This window comes from Scatophagus argus, chromosome 5 (genome assembly GCF_020382885.2).
Source record: "Scatophagus argus isolate fScaArg1 chromosome 5, fScaArg1.pri, whole genome shotgun sequence".
Classification (NCBI taxonomy): domain Eukaryota; kingdom Metazoa; phylum Chordata; class Actinopteri; family Scatophagidae; genus Scatophagus; species Scatophagus argus.
This window is the reverse complement of record NC_058497.1, coordinates 24,390,896-24,410,682: the sequence shown is the minus strand read 5'-3', so window position 1 is coordinate 24,410,682 and position 19,787 is coordinate 24,390,896. Positions and strand designations below refer to the sequence as shown.

General features: G+C 44.2%; 1 protein-coding gene and 1 long non-coding RNA gene across 9 annotated transcripts in view; one reads left to right on the top strand and one right to left on the bottom strand.

The window, feature by feature from the left end:
- The window catches only part of LOC124059691 (spectrin beta chain, non-erythrocytic 4-like), a 59,237-nt gene that overhangs the window by 1,628 nt on the left and 37,822 nt on the right, over window positions 1–19,787 (bottom strand). For 3 of the 8 annotated variants that reach the window (XM_046389930.1, XM_046389935.1, XM_046389936.1), the window contains 16 exons: window positions 12,997–13,260; window positions 10,605–10,829; window positions 10,282–10,371; window positions 9,819–10,097; window positions 9,511–9,641; window positions 8,951–9,155; window positions 8,482–8,727; window positions 7,921–8,055; window positions 7,023–7,267; window positions 6,081–6,219; window positions 5,560–5,644; window positions 5,206–5,402; window positions 4,041–5,074; window positions 3,673–3,733; window positions 2,981–3,240; window positions 78–248 (listed from right to left, as the gene is read on the bottom strand). In XM_046389930.1, coding sequence (XP_046245886.1) covers window positions 78–248; window positions 2,981–3,240; window positions 3,673–3,733; window positions 4,041–5,074; window positions 5,206–5,402; window positions 5,560–5,644; window positions 6,081–6,219; window positions 7,023–7,267; window positions 7,921–8,055; window positions 8,482–8,727; window positions 8,951–9,155; window positions 9,511–9,641; window positions 9,819–10,097; window positions 10,282–10,371; window positions 10,605–10,829; window positions 12,997–13,260 — 3,767 coding nt within the window. Of the gene's footprint in view, window positions 1–77; window positions 249–338; window positions 2,048–2,980; window positions 3,241–3,672; window positions 3,734–4,040; window positions 5,075–5,205; window positions 5,403–5,559; window positions 5,645–6,080; window positions 6,220–7,022; window positions 7,268–7,920; window positions 8,056–8,481; window positions 8,728–8,950; window positions 9,156–9,510; window positions 9,642–9,818; window positions 10,098–10,281; window positions 10,372–10,604; window positions 10,830–12,996; window positions 13,261–19,787 lie in introns of those variants that run through there. The other 5 variants (XM_046389932.1, XR_006843415.1, XM_046389931.1 and 2 more) reach the window with 5 other exon arrangements.
- On the top strand, window positions 5,539–7,182 carry LOC124059701. Its single transcript, XR_006843416.1, has 3 exons — window positions 5,539–5,688; window positions 6,061–6,236; window positions 7,053–7,182. It is a non-coding gene; the product is annotated as an uncharacterized LOC124059701 (long non-coding RNA).

The window sequence follows — 19,787 nt, the reverse complement described above, 5'->3', positions numbered from 1 at the left end:
GACGCCGCTGGCCTCCGTGACAGTATTGTACAGGTTCAACTGTCAACAGAGACCACAAAAGGAGTGCAGATCCTCACTTGAGCGTGAAGACGTTCTTCTTCTTCTTGTAGCCGTTGGTGACGTCGCAGTGGCAGTGGGACAGGTTGAGCAGAGGCTCGTTGTTGTAGGACGCGGTGGTGTTCTTGGCATCCTTGTAGAAACCAATCTCCCCTTTGTTCAGGACGCAGTACAGGTTGACCCATGACCTGCTGTGGTGTGGGAAGGCGGGAGGTGAGGGGAGGGAGAGTGGCGGGAAAGGTGGAGGGGAGGAGTACAAGGGAGGTGGAGAGGGGGTGGAGGTTGGGAGGGGGAGATAGCAGGAGTCAAGAAAGGCTGCAGAGTTGCTCTCGCTAAGCTGACACCTCACTCACCTGACCAGAGCAGACAGGTAGGTAGGTAGGCGAGATGGACCGGCGCCAACAAGGGAGGAGGAAACACACTGCTGAACAAACACAGACGAACGCACGGACGGAGGAGGTGGGGGATGGAGTGATGGGGAGGAAGGCTACGTACAGTCTGGGTGTCTCTGGCTTACATATGACTTACCTTGGAGGAGGCGAGGGGAGCAGCCGGCAGCATTGAGGAAGAGGGGAGACAACAGGGAGAGTTTGGTTAAATGGCATTTTGGCACCAGCACAACGTAAAGTCACAGTCATGCTCCTCTTCCCTCTGTGAGTGTGTTTACATGCACACTGCATTCCCATTAACAGCTTACACCGCAGTGCAGGTATTATTCAGAGCAGCTTAACGTCCCGTGAAGAGAACAGAGGTGTCTACGCTGCTAACACGAGCACTACCGTCTGTAACGACAAACTTTAAAGGTGAAAAAGTGACCCTGATGGAAAAATATGGTCTTCATTATAATAAGGACGAGGACGTAAATGAATGTGGGTTTAACACTGTGAAACGCCAGTTCTGATTATACTCGACAAAAGACGCAACATAATTTAAATATAAAAACCAAATATTTTTGATTTTGGCAATAGTAGTTTGACTAAAAAATGTCTTTTTCTTGCACTTTCAGCCTCCTATGGTGGAAAGCTCTGATGAGTCTTGTTTCAGCTGTCAGAAAGAGTGAATAAAATAAATCCTTGATTAGAAACTGAGCAGGCCACAAGAGATGCGAAACTTTAACGTTAAACTACTGACTTACAGATTTTATAGCACGTTAGGCAGCCTGTTACTGTCATTCAGGCCATCAGGGTCATATAAAGTAGACGCCATTCACATCCACCGTATCCTGTGATAAGGAGCACGTGGTAATCCTGAATAATACCAGAATATTAATGTGCACATAAACATCCTCAGTGCCTGGTCATGTAGCTACGTTAACAGGTTGAATCTCAGTCCTCCCTCACAGACTAACTGTACCCTCTCTTTCTCAGTAGTGGCTGGAGGAAAAGGTCTCCTCCAATCAAATCTGAGCATAAATCAAAAAGAGAGCGTACGATAAGCCAAACGAGGACCTGCTTGGAGATTCATACTCGTCCAGAGTTAAGCCATTCAGGATTATGCTTTACCTTGCCATGTACATAACAAGGCATGTACATACGAGACATTCATCCATTGCCGTGAGTGGGCAGGTGAGCGAGACTCATCCATAGCTGGAAGGAGATGAGCTTTTAGCTGTGCGTGGTCAGCCCAGCCACAAGAGGGCAGTGCAGAGAGAGCCACTGGTGTCTCTCTGGAGGAAGCAGGGCAGTCATCTGCAGAGGCCAGGTAGTGTGTTTGTGTGTGTGTGTGTCTAACCTCCATTCCCAAGGCGTTCATCAGCCAGCCAGTCAGTCTGTTAGCCAGCCAACCTTTTGAGTTGTGCTTTACTCTGTGGGCTCATGTTAGACCAGGAGGCATCGTAAGCGTCATGCACAATGTTTCCGCATGCAGTCGGGTTCCTGTGGGTTTCTGTTTTGCTTCATGTGATTCACATTCTGATCCTGATGATCAGAGGTGACGTACATCAAATTCTGAGCCTGATATGAGAATAATGTAGTGTCTCCTCCTGGTGCCACTATAAACAGGACATGTTTCGTAATGTTTCGAGTACTGCGTTGTAACTGCTTTATTGATGCAAAATTAACAACCACAAGTTTACAAACTAGGAGTGTCACTTAATAAGCTAACATAATGGATGACTGACAGGGTTATTGTTCAGCATAGATGAATTTGGTTTCAAACAGATGTGTGTTTTGGAAGCAAGCAGCACTTTGCATTGGAGACTGAAGGCAGTGCTACGAATGAGAAACAACTTCTTCACAGCAGAAATTTCCATTTGTGCAGAGAAATCGACAAAATACCCCTTATGTCTACATCAGAACTCTACCTTGATGGGTAAATATCATCATTACATCAATCTAAACGTGTAAATCTTAATGTGTGTACATCTCTAAAGACATACAGCACTGGACCCACGCGCTGGGTAAACCCCCGAGGCATTGTGATCTGTGCCGGTGGACAGTCATGCGGCTGGTCAGCATGTCAGACACAGTGTCAGCGCAGTGTGTGAGCTGGTTAGCTTAGCATGCTAAAGTCATGCCCCTCTCAACATCATTGAATCGGTAAATGAGGGAGGAGGGCGGGCAGCGATGTCATGAGAAACGGACAGTGGAAACTCTGGCAGTTAGTTTTACTTGACTTCAGCCCATGAAAAATAGGGTTTGCAACAATAAACAGTAAAGTGCAGAAAGCTTAACAACAAGAGGTGGGATGTAAACTTACTGGACAACACCACCACCACCACCACCCTGCTCTCAGAAGATTTAAATTCATCTTACTGGAGTATCAATTTAAACTGTAAGAATTACTTCTGCCAAATACCACATCACATTTTCTTCTTAATCTAAAGTCTGATACTCATGACGCCAGTGTCCATCCTCCTTCTCTCTGACTTCTTTCATCTGTTAGTCCAGATGTTATACTCATCATTTTGACCCTGAACACCCACCTATTGGTGCTCTTCTTCAGACTCTCGATGTCCAGCTTGCGGAAAAGGAAGCCCTCGTGGTGTGCGGTGTGCGTTGGCGGCTGGGGCACAGCCGGGCTGCTCTGGGCCGGAGCGGATCTGGACCGCCGCGTAGTCGTCTCTCCTGCCTCTTTGGGTCGTGGTCGGCGCCGTGGTTTGGGTCTGTCCCGAGCTCGAGGTCGGTCGGGACGGGAAGACTTCTCTGGCAACCCATTTGGCAGCCGGGGCACCTCACCACGGGCCTGACGGTGGTGAGAAATGGTGCAGTCAGTAAGGGATGTGGTGCAAGTAATAATCTCCAAGTCTGTAATCTTCTGGCTTCTTGTGATGTGTGTTTTCATTATCTAAAAAAACACATGCATGTGTGTGTTCTCCCTGTGATTCTTGCTCACAGGTAATCAGCATCACTCTAACTCAGACTTATCGACCAGTGTTATCCAGCTCACATTTAATGTTAGTTATGTTACATCACAGTTTTCTCTGGCTACACAGCCAGTTCTTCAGGCTCACTGCCTGTAAAGACAACAACTGTTCTTCATGTGTGAGAAGACGCTGCAGTCTCATGTCAGAAGTCGGAACTTTTTCACTGAATATACAACAAAACAAACACTGTGAGTGTCTAGCATATTGTCTACTATATTTGAATGAAATGTACACCATACAAATCTCCAGACCTGTGCTGCTTCTCTTTCTTGCAGCTGCTCTACAATTTCTGCCAGGGTGGATCTCTTATCTCTGTGCAAAAAATAAAAATTAGAGAATCACATTAAAGCTCACATTTTTAGATAAAAATATCAGCTACGATTTTTTAAAATTCGTTTCCTGCAACATTATCTATCTGTACTACCCAGCATTCATGTTCAGCAGGCATATACACTAAATTGCAACTACAAAGTATTCAAAACTATCTTCAAACAAACACTCTTTCATATGCTGTACAAGCTGCTCCTGTCCGCTTGTTAAAATGACACCATCACTGCATGTGCTACACAACACATTAGACCTAGAAGGCTGCTCAGTAGTACAGTCATAGATGTCTCACCCTCCTCCTGAGCGCCTGTCTGAGTGCTCCTTCCCTGTGTCGTGCTCGCTGGATTCCTGTCTCTCCAGCCGGTGTCGGTCCCTCTCTCTCCGCCGGCCCTCATGGCTCCCGTGGCCCTCCTGCTCACTGGACGTTTGCCTCTCCAGCGTCCGCCTCTCCCGCCTCTCAGCCTGTTCCCTCCAAACCTCCTGAGGCAGCTCGTCCCTGCGTGCCTGGATCAGCTGCTCGCTGGACAGCTGCCTCTCTATCTTGTGATCCCGGTGGTGAGTGTGGGTCTGGACCTGGGGCTCGGCGTGGCCTAACGGGTCAGTCCTGGACCCCCGTGGCCCTCTGGTGGGCTCGCTGTGCAGGCGCTCCCGGCTCGGCTCCTGGAGCACCACCTCGGCCATCACGGCCACCTCCGCTCTCTCCGTCCCTATCTCTCCCATCATCATCTCCCTCTCCCTCCCCCTCTCCCTCACTTTCTCCAGCCGGCTGGCCACGATCAGCGGCGTCACCGCGTCGTCCATGTGTTTGATTTTGGGTTGCCGTAGATAAGGAGACGATTTTACCTCCAGCGCCCTCGCCGCCTGTACTGGCTGGAGGTGACTCATTGCTTTTGCGGTTTGGTCCTTCATTGTGCTGGCGCTCTCTCGCGCCTGGTTGGCTGAGACTAGCATGGCCGCCGTGGCAACTGAGGCGATCGAGGAAGGTGAAGGCTGGACTAGGCCTGCAGCCACACCCACTACGCCGCCGTGCCGCGCCTCCAGCGTGTGACGATAGCTGGAGCCGTTCATCACAGGGGTGTAGTTAGCGACTGTCGACCCCAGCCGACGAGCCACAGACGAAGGAGAGGGCGTAGGCGTGGCAGGTGAAGGCGAGGGAGGGGAGCTGGCTTCATTCTGTTCATAGATGGTCTGTCTTGTGACGGGGGTGATTGGGAGGCGCGGTAGTATGGATTGACTGGGTGAGGCATCTTGGGGGTCCAGGAAGACTTTACGACCCAGCAGAGGGGTCGGGGGTAGTTTACTTTGCTCTGCTTTCAATTTTTCTACCTGCCGAGAGAAAACAGAACTTTATAATTAAACTCAAGGTGAGTGAATGATACCAAATATCTTATGGAACCATATTTCTCCTTCAGTTTTTAGCCAGTAACTATCTAGTATTTATATGATGATGATTCTACCGTCGTGAGTCGCCGCAGTGAGCTGAATCGCTCTTCCCACGTGGCGGCGGCTTTGCGGAAGGCTTCATGTCGACGAATCAGCTGCTCCACCTCGTCCACACTCCCGCCCAACTCATTGCTGCTGAGGAACGGCTCCTGAGCGCTCAGCCACGCCTCCGCCACCACTGCTTCCTGGGCAAACTGGTGAACCTCCAACACTGAGAGGAAGAGAAACAAAAAATAATGCTGAAAAAGTAAGGAACTTCTCTCAGTTCTTTGCCTTTTCGTTTAACATCAAAATGTGCTTCTGCGTGTGTGTGTGTGTGTATCTGTCTATATTTATGACAGATTGCAGGCCTCTGTGTGTGTACTCACATTGCTGTAGGACTTCCCAGTGCTTGTCCCACTTCTCAGACAGCTCATGTTGCTTAGCAACCACCTTGTCCAGCTTCTCCTTGATCTGAGAATAAAAAGCAGTAACAACAGAAAAACAGCACCACAGAGGTAAGAGTCACAACTGGTGTTAAACATCAGAAAAATATTAGAATATATATATATATATATATATGTATATATTAAGTTATTAAGAGTTAGTTTTTAGTCTTAGTTCAACTTTTTATGCTTTTTTTTCCTGACTCATATGTGACTTGGCTGCTGCATTACACTGTGTTGCATTATTTCCTGTCAGTCCTGATGAAGAATTGCCGTCAACTGGCTGAAAGTCAAAGTCATAGCAGTTTAGCTGATAGCTAGCAATGCTAGAGTTTATAAAATACATTTTCACAATATGTGTAAAAGCCCATGGGAGCTGTGGCTTAAAAATAATACCATTCAATTCATAATATTGTCGCTGCACTAATCTCACTTCCTTTGTAGACTTCAGTTTCTGATCTCACCTCTTCAGCTGCTGGGTTTCTGGCAGCCAGCAGGGTCTTGCCCATCTCGATACACTCCATTGTGCTCCGGCTGCGAGCCTCCACTTCGCTCTTCAGACTCTGGTGATAATTCATCAGCACCTCGACTGAGGACACGTCCCTGCGGGAGCCACAGAAGTTTTAACACTACTGGATGCCACGCTGTATCTTCTAAACCACACCGCACCAAACCGAGACCTCTAAAATGCCTTTTTGATTAATCATCATTGATCTCAAATCATCAAAAGAGTTCATTTGAAGTTGACTATTTCCAGTTGAAGAAGTATTCTATTATTTTTGCGAATTAAGAAAGAAAACAGGGACCAGCTCAGCTCAGATCCCAAATTACACTGGATTACAGAAAGACTAGTCGTTCTCTGCTAAAAACAGATTTTGGTACTCTTATACAGAATATTAATATTATTAATAATAATAATACATTCTGTTTGTAAGCGCCTTTCTCAAAACTCAAGGACACTTTACAAAGATAAAACAAATGCAAAGAAAACAGATCAGAGCAACACACAGCGTAAAAATGGGACGATGTGGGTAGAGGGAGTAAGTTATTTTAAAGAGGCGAGTTTTGAGTCTGGATTTGAACTGAGGGAGAGAGTCAATGCTGTGGATGTCCGGAGGGCGTGAGTTCCAGAGTTGGTGGTGAGGTGGGCGGTGGCCACAGTGACTGACAAAAAGCTGGCTCTTTTGGACAACTGGCTATTTATTGGCATACTTGTAATTGCACTTCATAATAATCTGGCAACCTAATTTTGATCAGGAGACTGATGCAAACTGAGAGTCACCACCACACAACACGGTCAAAAAAGTTAAATCTTAATTGGTGTAAAACATCCATTGTGCTGAGACTCAAACTCTATTAAAAAATCTGTACATTCTTTACACCATACCGCCATAGACTCAGTGTACCTTGGCTTCTCTCCGGTCCCTATCTGACAGATGATAGACTCCATCCACATGATCTGATCTCGGACCATGCCGAAGAACTTCAGCTTGTCCGTCTCGGTGGTAATCTGGACGCGACACTCCTCACAGTACGTCAGCAGCTCTTTCCAGGACTGCATCACTTCATGCTCTCGGCACGCGATGGCTTCGGCCTTCTCGCCGGCGTACACCGTCCTCAGCTGGGCCGCGCTCTCCTGCAGCTGACGCACCTGGCAAGGTGGGAGGGCGGATTTTAGGAAAACGAGCTCAATAAGGAAGAAACAGAAGTTAAAAACGGAAAGAGGAATGACGCACTGAACACAGCTGTGTTTAATGCGTCAAACAGGCCAAATGGCACGAGCTCTGCAGGACTTGGCACAGAGCAGCTGTGATTTTGCATTGTTCTTCAATAAAATGTACAACTGTTTCTGTTTCCCAGGTGCACGACAGAGAGACAAGATAAAGCAAATTTAAATGCATGGTAAGACAGTGTATTTGCTATGGTGATTTACAGATTTAACATAATGAAACCAAATGAATCACATCGAAGTTACAACCGTGGCTGTAATATAAACTGTATAAATAATATAAACTGTGAAGCAGATCAAAACACAACAAAAGAAAGTAGAATACCGGAGCAGACAGTCAATTTAGTCCATTTTGTATGAAGAGACATGAAAGAAATAACAGTAAACATTATTGATTCAAAATGATCACCTGCACCTCATTTCTGTATGAATGTGGCAGCTAAATTAACACCAGTACTGTGGGCCTTTACAGGGTGATCTTCACTGACACAAGTCTTTGTGATTCTTCCCTGTGTGAGTCTCAAATCAGTGAATAGAGAAGTGGGTAATTTAGCTTTTTTTGTGTGTTACTGTACTTGCGTGACCAGCAGCTGTATGTCCTGTTCAAAGCTGTGCAGGAGTCTCTGCAGGGTGCTGGTGTTTGCAGTGCTGCACTGCCGAGCCCGAACTTCCGGCAGCCTTCGATGTTTGTCCTCAATCTGGGCCAAAACCTGAAAACGAGAACACGAAGCAGGACAGAAGTGTTCCACGTTGTGAACACTAAAAGTGTGACAAGTCTGGATTTTTAAGTAATGTCTGTGTGTTTTGTCAGCCAAACTGACTCATTTTAGTTGAACTGCTGCTCTGCAAGTATACACTCCACTGTGGCTTAAGGAACACACATAAATCTGTCTTGTCATGTTACATATCGTCATCATACAAACTGAATAATACATTCTGTAGTGCAGAAACACTGAACACTGTCCTTACTTTGGTGTCTTCTACCAGTAAACACTAAAAGACACATGAAGACGTTAAACGTGGTCAAAATCAGTTTAGATCACTCATCCTTTAAAAAATAATGAACTATAATACTGAATTAATGATCTATATTATACATGTGAATTTGTGTGACTTGTGCCTCAGCTGTATGTTACCTCTCTGCAGTCAGAGAAGAACTTGTGAAGCTGATGCGAGGCAGCGAGCATCTGCGCCCGGGTCTCCATGAGCTCCAGCAGGTCGGCCCAGGCCTCGTTCACGCCGTCCTTCCATTCGGCGATGGTGGCGGCCTCTGAGTGGCCGTAGTCGATGAGCTCGTCCACCATTTGGTTGACGGCTGTCACTCGCTCCTGCCCGACACTGCCTGTCTCTGACGCAAACTCTGTAAACTTCTCCTGCAGCACCTGGCAGGAGGTAAGTGAGGGAAAAATAAGGAAATGATTTATATTGTTGCTGAATGAACATCTATTCTTCTCCATACGCTTTAAGTATTCACAGAGCGTGAAGAAGCAGGTTTATTAGCTGCCGTAACTTGACTTGAGATTTGTGCTGTTTTTTTTATTTTAACATGTGAAAAGCATGTTAACATCTTAAATTTGTTATTCATCCACCTGCTGACACACTTACAGTGACATGCTCAAAGTCTTGGCCCAGTTCGGGCGAGCTGGCGACCACCTCCCTCTGAGCGATCCACTGCTCCAGCTCATCCACCTCCCTGTTGAGCTGGTAGAGCCAGTACTGCTGCTCCAGGCGGCTCTTCCTCTCCTCCACCAGGTCCTTCAGGGACACGTACAGACGATCGATCTGCGACTGACGCTTGCTGATCTGCTCGCTGTGGAGAGAGAAGATAATGTGCCAGGCGAAGCGTAGAGTCTTATTTTCAAGTTTCAGTCTGTGCAGCATCTGCCTGATCTTTCAATCAGTTTTATTAGTTTTAATCCAAAACTTAATCTGTGCACTGCAGTTGTACCTGTTCATCTCTTTCATCTTTAATTTGAATTAAGAGTAACAAGGCCCGCTTGGCTTGTTGACTGTGTGAGACAGCGTCGAGTCTCCACATTAGTCCTCAACAGAAATAACCAACCGGGTGAACTGAACAAGAACTGGAACAAACGGTTGACTTTGGAGAAAAATAAGAAATTTAGTCTGTGGTGACAGAAAATCTCGGTGTGCGTTTCCTTGCTCACCAGTCTGGATGTCCCATCTCCAGCAGCTGTCGACACTGCTGTGACAGCAGGCCGATGGTCTCGGCGTAGTCCTCAATTGTCTGCTCGAGGACCAAGTGTTTCTTCAGGAGCTGCAGTGTGCTCGGCTCGTCCTGGTGGTGGGGGGAGGATATGACACACACACAAGGAAGAGTTTCACTTAAAACATAATACATGCACACAGGTCAGATTAGATCTCAGATTAGGATCCAACAAAACAAAGACAAATACGCAGGGCAGAGGAAATGATTCCCTCATGGTCACAGACTTTCAGACAATCTCACACACACCTTCCCCTTCTCCTCGTTCATCATGTGCAGCTCCTGCTCGCTCAGCCAGGCTTCCACCTCGGCCGTATCAAAGTAATACTGCTGGGCCTGGTACATGGCGTCTAGGACCAGCTGCCTCCTCTCGGTCTCGGCCCAGAGCAGACCCCACAGCTGGGCCAGCTGGTCTTGGCCAGCCCTGACACAGTCTGCCTCAGGGCTGCGTATGGATGCGATGATCCCCGCCCTCTCCAGGACATCCTCGATCCTGCTCCTGTGGCCCTGCAGCTCCCTCTGAAGCGTCTGGAGGAGAGACAGAAGGCAAAATAAGGAAAGTGGAGGGGTTGTGTTTTTTTTTTCTTTTTTTTATAATGTCTGAAACAGAACAATGTTAATAACATGTTGAAGGAGAAAAGATGGTGAGTTGAAATTAGGGTGGCGGCAGAGCATCCACAGGTGGGACCAACCCTGACTGGGTATTTCTGACCTGATTCTTCTTCATGAGCTGTTGGACTGCCTGCAGAGTGGAGCCGTGCTCCTGACACATGGCCATCGGGAGGCGCTCCTGGATCCACAACTACAACCACAACAATATGCCACACGGCAGTGAATTTGTACATCAATACATGCGTGTTTGTGCTTATCTACACCTCGGGTATTGTGCGCTTGTGTGTGTCTAAACATGACAAGTTACTGTGAAAATATGAGTGACAACAATAAATCTAACATAAAACATGAAGAAAGCCACTTTACCTGCTTCCATTAAAGTGAGAGTGTGTATGTGTGTTGGCCAACAACAGTCAAACTCACAATCTCATCCTCCAGGTCTCGTCCGACTTGGTGAACTTCTTTGGACGCCAGCAGGATGCGTCGTCTCTCTTTCAGCGGCTCGATCAGACGCACCATCCTGGCCTCCACGACGGCCTGACGCTCGGCAACAGTCTCCTTGATCTGCGTCTGCTGCGGGATGGTGGCCACCTGCACCTGGAGCTGCCCCACCTCCTTGTACCACTCCTCCATCTGGGTCTCCATGGTCTGGGGGGGAAAGGAGGAGGAGGAGGACGAGGAGCAAAGGGGGAAGGGGGAGTAGACAAAGGAAAAGAGGATGTGTTTAGGATCAGGAGGTGATTAGGAGTGCAGGATGGAGGAACGTGAGGGGGAGAGAATAAATTGAGTGGTGGGATAAGAAACATGTCATGGGAGGAATGTGAAGTTTTTAATAACATGCTTAATGCTATTTTTAGAAGACAAATGCTTAACTTACCAGACAACTGTTATTATACAGGTATATATTTAGGTTAAATACAAAGTTTAACATAAAGTATCCAAAAAAAAAAATGAAGGAAAAACACAAAATACAAACAAAATATTTTATTTCTAACTGGCTGCTTGCAATGCCTGGAAAAAGAAGTACCGAAAGTATCAATAAAGATGTTTTTAACCTCCTGTGTTCAGTTCAAAGAAATGTCATCAGTTAATAAAAGATGGACAAGGAAGCAAAAATGAGACTGAAAATAACCCAGAACGATGAAAGGAAATGGACAGACGTGAGGTGTAGTGTAAGTTTACTGTACCCCTTGCCAGGATGGATGCTGGGTAGTGGAGTTTGGTTTGGAGTTAGGATGATGTGGTAAAGCAGAGCTAATGGCGCCCTGTTAAAGGAAGCTGTAAGCGGCATGCTGTGGGAGAGGAGAGCGAGACATGTCGGGTGAAATGATGAAGTAATGAAGGGATGAATCTACGCGTCAACCCAGGACACATCGGCCTGCTGCTTGCTGTGTAAGGACTCTAGTGAAGAGTTACATCCCAACATCACAGGAACAGAAGAAAGAACCTTGTACACTGCCATGAAATTAAACCTAATGGATGCTTAATTGTATTAAGTTACTGGTTATATTGAGGGATTAACATCATTGGTTGCACATTTTTAGCTTCTGATGCAAGATTTGTTGTTGACAGTCAAATAAAACTGACCGAACAGTCAACCTGCCATTAGCGTTGCAGATGACGGTGATAATGTTTTGATTTAATGTTCAATAAGATTTAGTTATTAACCTTGATTTTACCTTGACAAATCACTGAGGTATCAAATATTCTAAAAACTGATTCCTTATATTTCGTAATCTCTCACTGTCCCCAGTCAGCCTGACCAGAATATAAATGCATGAGCCGTTTGCTCAGTGTTTATTCTTTAATTATTACAGAATTTAACATTCAGTGCTAGCATATAACATAAAATATACCATAATCAAAAATACACCAATCAATCACTTCCAATCATCAGTATTTGTAAGATGATCTTGGGAAGAAACTCTTGAAGAAAACTCATCGGGTTGGCACGAACGCTGAGGGCTTATAAAACCATAAGCACAAATCAAAAATTAATGCTGGCGTGAAAGTAAAAGACTTCAGTGAAATGAGATGAAAAGCCGAACGGAGAGCATTGCAGACACACAGCGAGAAATGCTGTTGTTAGTCATTTCCAAACATGATGTTTTGTCAAATATTAATGAGATGAGGCCATCACTGCGTGGTGCTGATAATGTAAACAGTTAGTCATTCTGAGACAGCTCAACACGTAAAGTAAAGACGAAGAGCTACAGTCACAGTTTAGAAAACTAAAGAAATGTTGCACCTGTACCTGAGAACACGGACAGTTCTAATAAATTAAATTATATTTTTAGTCTTATATTGCACAAATATCTGGCAACAAATGTTTGGGGAGGTGATGATTAATTATGAACTTGTAGCTGCAGCTAAAATCAGAAAAGACAGCAGGCTCAGTAAGGGCCAAAGTAGCTCTTACAGGAAACAGAGTCAGCTGTTATCTCTCTGGCTGCTTGTTAGACTGCAGCAGTGACATGGCGAAACCTCGACAAACCACTTTCACACTCACCTTCAAAACCGGAAAAAGATGCACTTCGACCACCATCACAGAACACGCTCCTAAATTTCTTCCCTATATGTTTAAATATCAACGTTTATCTTGGAAAAATATTTGGCTTTGGCTGACAAACTTACAGAAAAGTATGAACCTTTTTGTCATTTTGCTTTATTTACTTATAAAAATTAAAAATGTCAGATCATTATGTGAACTGTCCAACACTAACACAAGTCTGAATGAGTGAAAACTCGAGACACAGAATTTTGGGTCAAACGTCCGCGAGAACCGAGTGAATAATGTTTTTAAAATCCTGCATACCTGCAGTTTTTTCAGCTGCTTGTTGACAGTGGTGAGGTCCTGTCCCTGATCCACGTAGGCCAGTTGACCCTCCAGCTGGCCCAGTCTCTGGTCCAGGCTTTCATAGCTCTGCACCAGCAGGTCTGCCTTGTTGGCCTCAAAGAGCTGGCGAGCTTTGGCCTGGGTGGTGCTCTCCAGATCCTGCCAGCACTCCCTGATCTCCTCCAACTTCTTCCGGACCACCTGGCTGAGCTCCGGCTTCTCCTGGATCAGCTGCTGGCCCTCCTGGGTGGACAGGGGTTGCAGAGGGAGCGGAGGGACAGGGGTTTTAAAAAGAATAGATCATTAAAGGTCATAATGACGTGTAATTAGTGAACCGTTGAACATGCAGAGCAGAGTCAAGGGCACATCAGAGTATAAAACTTCAGGTACATATCGAAAATAAATCCACTTAAGCCACCAAATGTCACACCATAACCACCATGCATTATTAAGCACAACCTGTCATGATAAAAAGATCATTAAGTAAGATAACCACCTCCTCAATCAGTGAATCTGTCTATACAAAGCACCTGCGAAGTATTAACACACACTCACAATCTTCAAGCCTCCATCAGTTTCATGTGAATCACTTTCTCCTTATCACTATGCAAATTTATGCCAAAAGATACTCCAAATTCTAATCAGTTCATCTGCTCTGATAACATGAGATTTAGGCGAGAAGAACGAATGTGTGTTTTTCTTAAGCCGTTGTGTCAGCAAGCATGAAGTGAAAATTAAGGTTTAAATCCCAGCAAGCAGTAACGCTTCAAGGAATGCTGACTGTACTATCAGAGAACAAAGGAATAAACAACTAGAAAATAAAAAGTGGCGTCATAATACAAGTCTTCAGAAACACAGAGATCCCAAATTACTTTAAAAAGATGTCATTCACACCCTTTTCAGGCCAAAATCTTCACTGTAGCTGCTAAACTAAAAGTGTACAGCGCACACCTCATCTGAAACGGGTGGGCAAGCTCGAATGCATGTACACGCAGTGTAAGTCACTGTATGGAGCCATTTTACATTTATTTTATTTATTTTACTTCTTTTGCTATTACAGCTTCAGCTGTGCGGCAGGATGCTGCAGCTGTTTTGCTGTGAAGGTCCGGAAACATTTTGTGAACAAAAAACTTCTCTCAACTTTGCATCTGCAGTCGGAGTGAGAAGATAATGACTGAATTTTCATTATTGGGTGAACTGTTCCTTTAAAATAATAATAAGAATAATTAAAAAAAATTCAAAGACAATTTTACAAATTCAATAAACCAATCAGTTAACCTGATGCTCTGAAATAAGACAAATAAAGCTGCATTAGTTGAGTTCATCAGTCGATCGCCAGAAAATGAATTGCCAATCATTTTGATAATCGATTAATCATAAGTATTTTTTTTTAAATATTGGACTGCTGGTGACATTTGAAGACGTCACCTCAGGCTCGGAGAAGCTCTGACAGACGTTTTCCACAATCTGCTGACATTTTATAGACCATAACTAAATACAATCATGATGAGCGGAGGTCAAAATGTAAAGGAGACATAAAGGAGGCATAAATCCACAGTCTGAGTCTCTTTTCTGTTTCATCACACGCACAAATATTCATTGGATTTTATGTTGGGATAATCATGTGTGGAAATGGGTTAGGAGGTGTGTGTGTGTGTGTGTGTGAGTCAAGAGATTAAACCTCAGCTCATAAATTACCTCACACTCCCCTCCCCCTCTTCTGTCTCTCCTCTCCTCTTTTTCATATTTCTGCCCCCTTTTGTACCTCATCCTGTTCTGAATCCCCTTTGACACACACACACACACACACACAATTCCTTCTCCTGTACACCTGCTCCCTGCCTTCTTTTTTCCCTCTGCTTAGCCTCCCCCACAGTGAAATCCTCCCCCATCCAATTGAAATTCATCTTTTGCAGCCTTTGTGTGTGTGTGTGTGTGTGTGTCTGTCTGTCTGTGTGTGTGTGTTAGAGAGGAGGGGAGATCCAGAAAAAAAAACAAGAACACAAATAAAATAAATCTAATCAAAGCAAACAACCAAAGAAAAACAGAAAATTTCATAAACAAAGTAAAGAAAAAAAAGAAAAAATAAATATTGCCAGTATTAAAACTATTGTAAATATCTAGTTATCACCACATTGGTCTCTGTGTTAGAATTAGACAGTAATATCTGTCTGGCTCACATCCAAAGAGTGCTGTAAAAAAACAAAAACAAGAGTTAAAAAAAAAAAGCAATTTATGAAACTAATTCAACAAATTTTTATGGAAATGTACCGGAGGGATTTCATAAAACTTGCAGGAACACATGGCAACATGTGTGCAACACAATTTAGACTGAAATTCACCATACTGTGTGATGAAACCTGAAATTACATGAAAATTTGAAAGAACAAGTAAGTTGTTGGTCTGTTAGATTGATAACTGGTTATTCTTTCAGCCAAAGTCTAAGCTTCTCAGCATTTGGCACTTGGCAGGTGGTCATTTCAGACTCTGCCGAGTTAAATAACTTTGCACAGTGACTCACCATCCACATCCCGCCTGACTCACTCAGTTTATGATAAAATCTACAGACACACAGAGCTGCCTGATGACTGGAAACTGGATGGCTCTGAAGTGATAAGAAGGTTTCCGGTCCAAACCCCCGGACCGGCTGTGTGAGAGTGGCTGAGGAAATCTGTGGTTAAGGTCAGGGTGGCTCCAAGGTGTGAACGTTTGTATAACAAAAGCTTAGTCAGGTAAAAAGTAAAGTAATATTAAAAAGACACAGATATGAGTCTACAAGATCTAATTCGCAAGTGTGACCCGTTTACAGCATAACAAATAAAACAGAATAAAATAAAAACAATAATAATAATAATGATAATGATAAATGCACTGGCAATGACATGGAAACATAAACAAAATGCGAAATGATTTTAATGTACATTCACATAGACAGAAACACAAAACGCATTCTAAAATATCCTCGGATTGGCCTAAAAACAAAGGAATAAAAATACAACCATAAAATCCTCCAACCAAATTTCTGAATTGTTCTTTTTTTACTTTTTTACTCTTTATTTTACTTGTGACCCAGCTGGGAGAAAGTATAGAGTTTCTTATTTCCCCTCAAACACAACACAAATCTACTGCCAAACTACAGTTAATCCCCAGTTGTTCCAGTAAAAAGCAAACTGCAGATGACTGGCTTTATAAGGGCACCTCTCAGGTGTGAGTGTGTGCTTGTATGTGCACACAGAGGAATTAAAAAAGTGCACAGCGAGCTGCACTCCACTGCTTGTCCTGTAATTTCCAGCGTTACGTCAGCTCTCGTTGTGGTGTGGCGTTTCCCTGGCTGCTGATGCACGCCGTCCTCTGCAGTAAGTGGGAGAGCTGCGTGGGCTCGAGCAGCTTCGCCCACGGGCTCAGAGCTGCCACTCCACACTCACATACTCACTCTGCAGTTCGAAAAAGGATCATGATATTATGCTGCTCACATCAACAAGGATCCAAAACGGTGCGCAGGAAAATCCATGTCTAACATCTAACTGCTGTATTTTCTTTGTTATATCACGCTCAGAGCATCTCCTGTCTCTGCTGCATTGACCTTGATCATTCTTCTGTTAATCTGTCTCCTGCAAGTCGTCCAACTTTATGGAGGTGCAATACAAAATCACTTGAGATCCTTGTCCCTAATCATTTCCCCGACGAAAGCCAAAAAAGTATTCTAGGTAATTATTCCTTTAAATCAGCTTCTTCTCCTTTCAAGTCACTCTGACAATCAGAAAGAGCTATGCTGCTGTCATTACAGATGACTCAACGTCGCGAGAACATGCGAACCCAAACAGAAAGAGGGAGAACAAAATCCAGCAGAAGAAACAGGCAAAGTGAAGAAGAACAGGAAGAGTCCTGAAGGACAGGAAGACTCAAAGCTGACGCTAACAGCAACAGATGGGCCGTCCTCATTCAGCTGTCTGGTCTGTATATCACAGCAGACATCTGCTCCTGAGCGTCACTGCTGACACTCTGCTGGTCAGTGTGTCTGTCACACTCAGGCCACTGCAGCTATTGTGTCAATATTTACTCTGCGTGTGAAAAAAAAAGCAAAACGCTTGTACGGCCTAACAGCAAGAGCTGCTCGGTACGGCCTCACTTTTTAATGGATAATTTAATTGAATTTAAGATTCAAACTGTGTTCCGTTCATCGTGTGGTACACAGCTCTCGTGCACAGGAAGTGATGAATGAGATAGCGGCAAGAGGAACCATCCGTACTACATACAAATATACAAACATACAAAGTGTTTTGTTTTTTTTTTATCATATGGAGTGTGTTTTCCCTGAGCCTCAACGCAGTAGGAATGAATACAGTATATGGTCGATTTTTGAATGTGAACTGTAAAGCCGTAAAATTTGCGACTTTCAGCTGTTATATATGATCCTATTAGATTGTTATGACTTATATATATTAGATGTTATATATTGTGTGCAAAAATCTTAATTTGCAACGTAACTAGTGACTGAAGCTGTCAAATAAATGCAGTGAAGTAGAAAGCAGAGTATCTCCCCTGACATGTAATGGAGTAGAAGAGTACTTGAGAAACGTACTCTGTTACTGCTCAGCGAACACATAACCAATGAACATGCTGCTGAACTGCAGCTCTGTGCAGATGATATTTTTTGAATTCATCAGTGTGTGGTTCACTGCTCATGTTGTCAGTGCAGCACAGGGATACGAAAAAGGCAATCACACACACTCACACTCACACACAGCTGGAGATGACATATTTTCCAGAAGGCGCCCAGCTGGAGGCTGAGACGAACGCTGTCCCATCTACCTAAAAAGTGCCCTCCTCTCGTCCTGCTGTAAAAGCATCGCAGCAGCATTTGACTGGAGGAACCTTTTGTGATTTTTTTGTTTTGTCTTCCTCAACCTCCTGAGTGTCTTTTTGTACCGAGAGCATCAGAAAGCTCAGAGTGCTCCAGGATGTGGCACAAAACGTTGGGTTTGTTTTCATTTCGCTGCACTTTTCCATCTGATATGAACTCTATGTAAGTAAAGACAGAAGGAAAGACACTGCGACGGTTAATTCATACCTTTAAAGTTTAAACACAGTCATAATGTTGTGTGTTACTTTAAAAATGTGAAGTCTGAACACATTTGATGGCAAAATTCAGAGACGTTTCTTGGCACTCTTGCTGGAATAAACAGATGACAGATTTTTTTGATAAAAAAACACATAAAAGAAACTGCTTAAAATCAAGGAAGGAGATTTAGTTTTAAAGGCTTCTGGTGTTCACAAAGGCCACTCAGCCCGGATGAGAGTCAGCAGGGTTGCAGTGCAGGCAGAGACATATTGAGGTCAGGTGATGGTGTGCAGGCAACACTTTTGTTTGTTTTTAAGGAAACCCTCTTCCAACACCTGCAGCTGTTGAACGCCAGAAAATAACTGTTGTGTCTTTTCCCCAAATAGTAGGCAAGTTTTTAGCAGTAAGCAATTCAGCAAGTACCTTTTACACTGCAGACACGAACAGAAAAACTTAGGAAAATGTAATAAAATGGGAACTATATTAGCAGCAACATACACTGCATTCTAATGTCTGTGAAAATGGAACCATTTTGGGTGTACTCCATTGAATCATAACGTAAACATGCAGCCATAAAATCAGTTTTACACACACGTGACTCTCATTGTTCTCTGTCTTCCTCTGTATTGCTGTATCAGTCCAGTACATTTCCATATGAAGTCCTGGTGTGACTGCTTCACGAGCAGTGCTGCCAAAGGATCTAAATAAAACCGGACTTGATTGAAAGAGAATAAAAATATAACAGCATATCTCTGTCTCAGTTTACCCTTTGTTCTTAGTGAGAGTGCTGCACATACCTCCACACCCGCCTACACGCACTCCCACATTTTTACACACACACACACACACACACACACACACACTTTCTCATACACTGCAGAGCCAGCACAGAACTACAGGTCAAAGCTTGATGTACGCAGGGCTTTGTGAGTGAGACAGTTGCACATGTAGTATATACTGAAAAGAGAAGGGAGCCAGATGCACTAACATGCATAAATAATGAAGGCTTTTACAACTCATTTTGCATGTAATTAGTTTTTTCTTAATTATTGTTTACTTATTTCTACATGGCAAGGACAGCAATTCCATCACTCATCGAGTTGGAAATACACCAAATAGACAACAGTATCCAAACACCCCTCTTTATGGGGCTGTTCTTCAGGGTTTGGACTCGGCCCCTGACTTCCAGTGAAGGGAAATCTTAATGCTTCAGCATACCAAGACATTTTGGACAATGCTATGCTTCCAACTTTGTGCCAACAGTTTGTTGAAGGTTGGATGAGTTTGGTGTGGAAGAACTTGACTGGCCCACACAGAGTCCTGACCTCAACCCCATCCAACACCTTTGGGATGAACTGGAACGGAGATTGTGAGCCAGGCCTTTTGGTCCAACATCAGTGTGTGACCTCACAAATGCTCTACTGCATGAATGGGCACAAGCTGTTAGAGTTGCAAAGCTGAATGTGATGCCATTAAAGTCTCTGCTGGTGTGATGGTCAGGTGTCCCAATACTTTTGTCTATAAAGTGCATCTCAACAACTATGCCATAAAATGTGAAATAAAATTGATGGTCTGAACAGGATATGATGCTGGTGATCCTCTGACTTTTCTTCTAGCAACATAGAGCCCAAGCTGAGACTGACAAAGTCCAACGTAAGTTGATGAAAGTCAGCTGACAAGCTGAGACGAAGACATATGAAAATGCCCA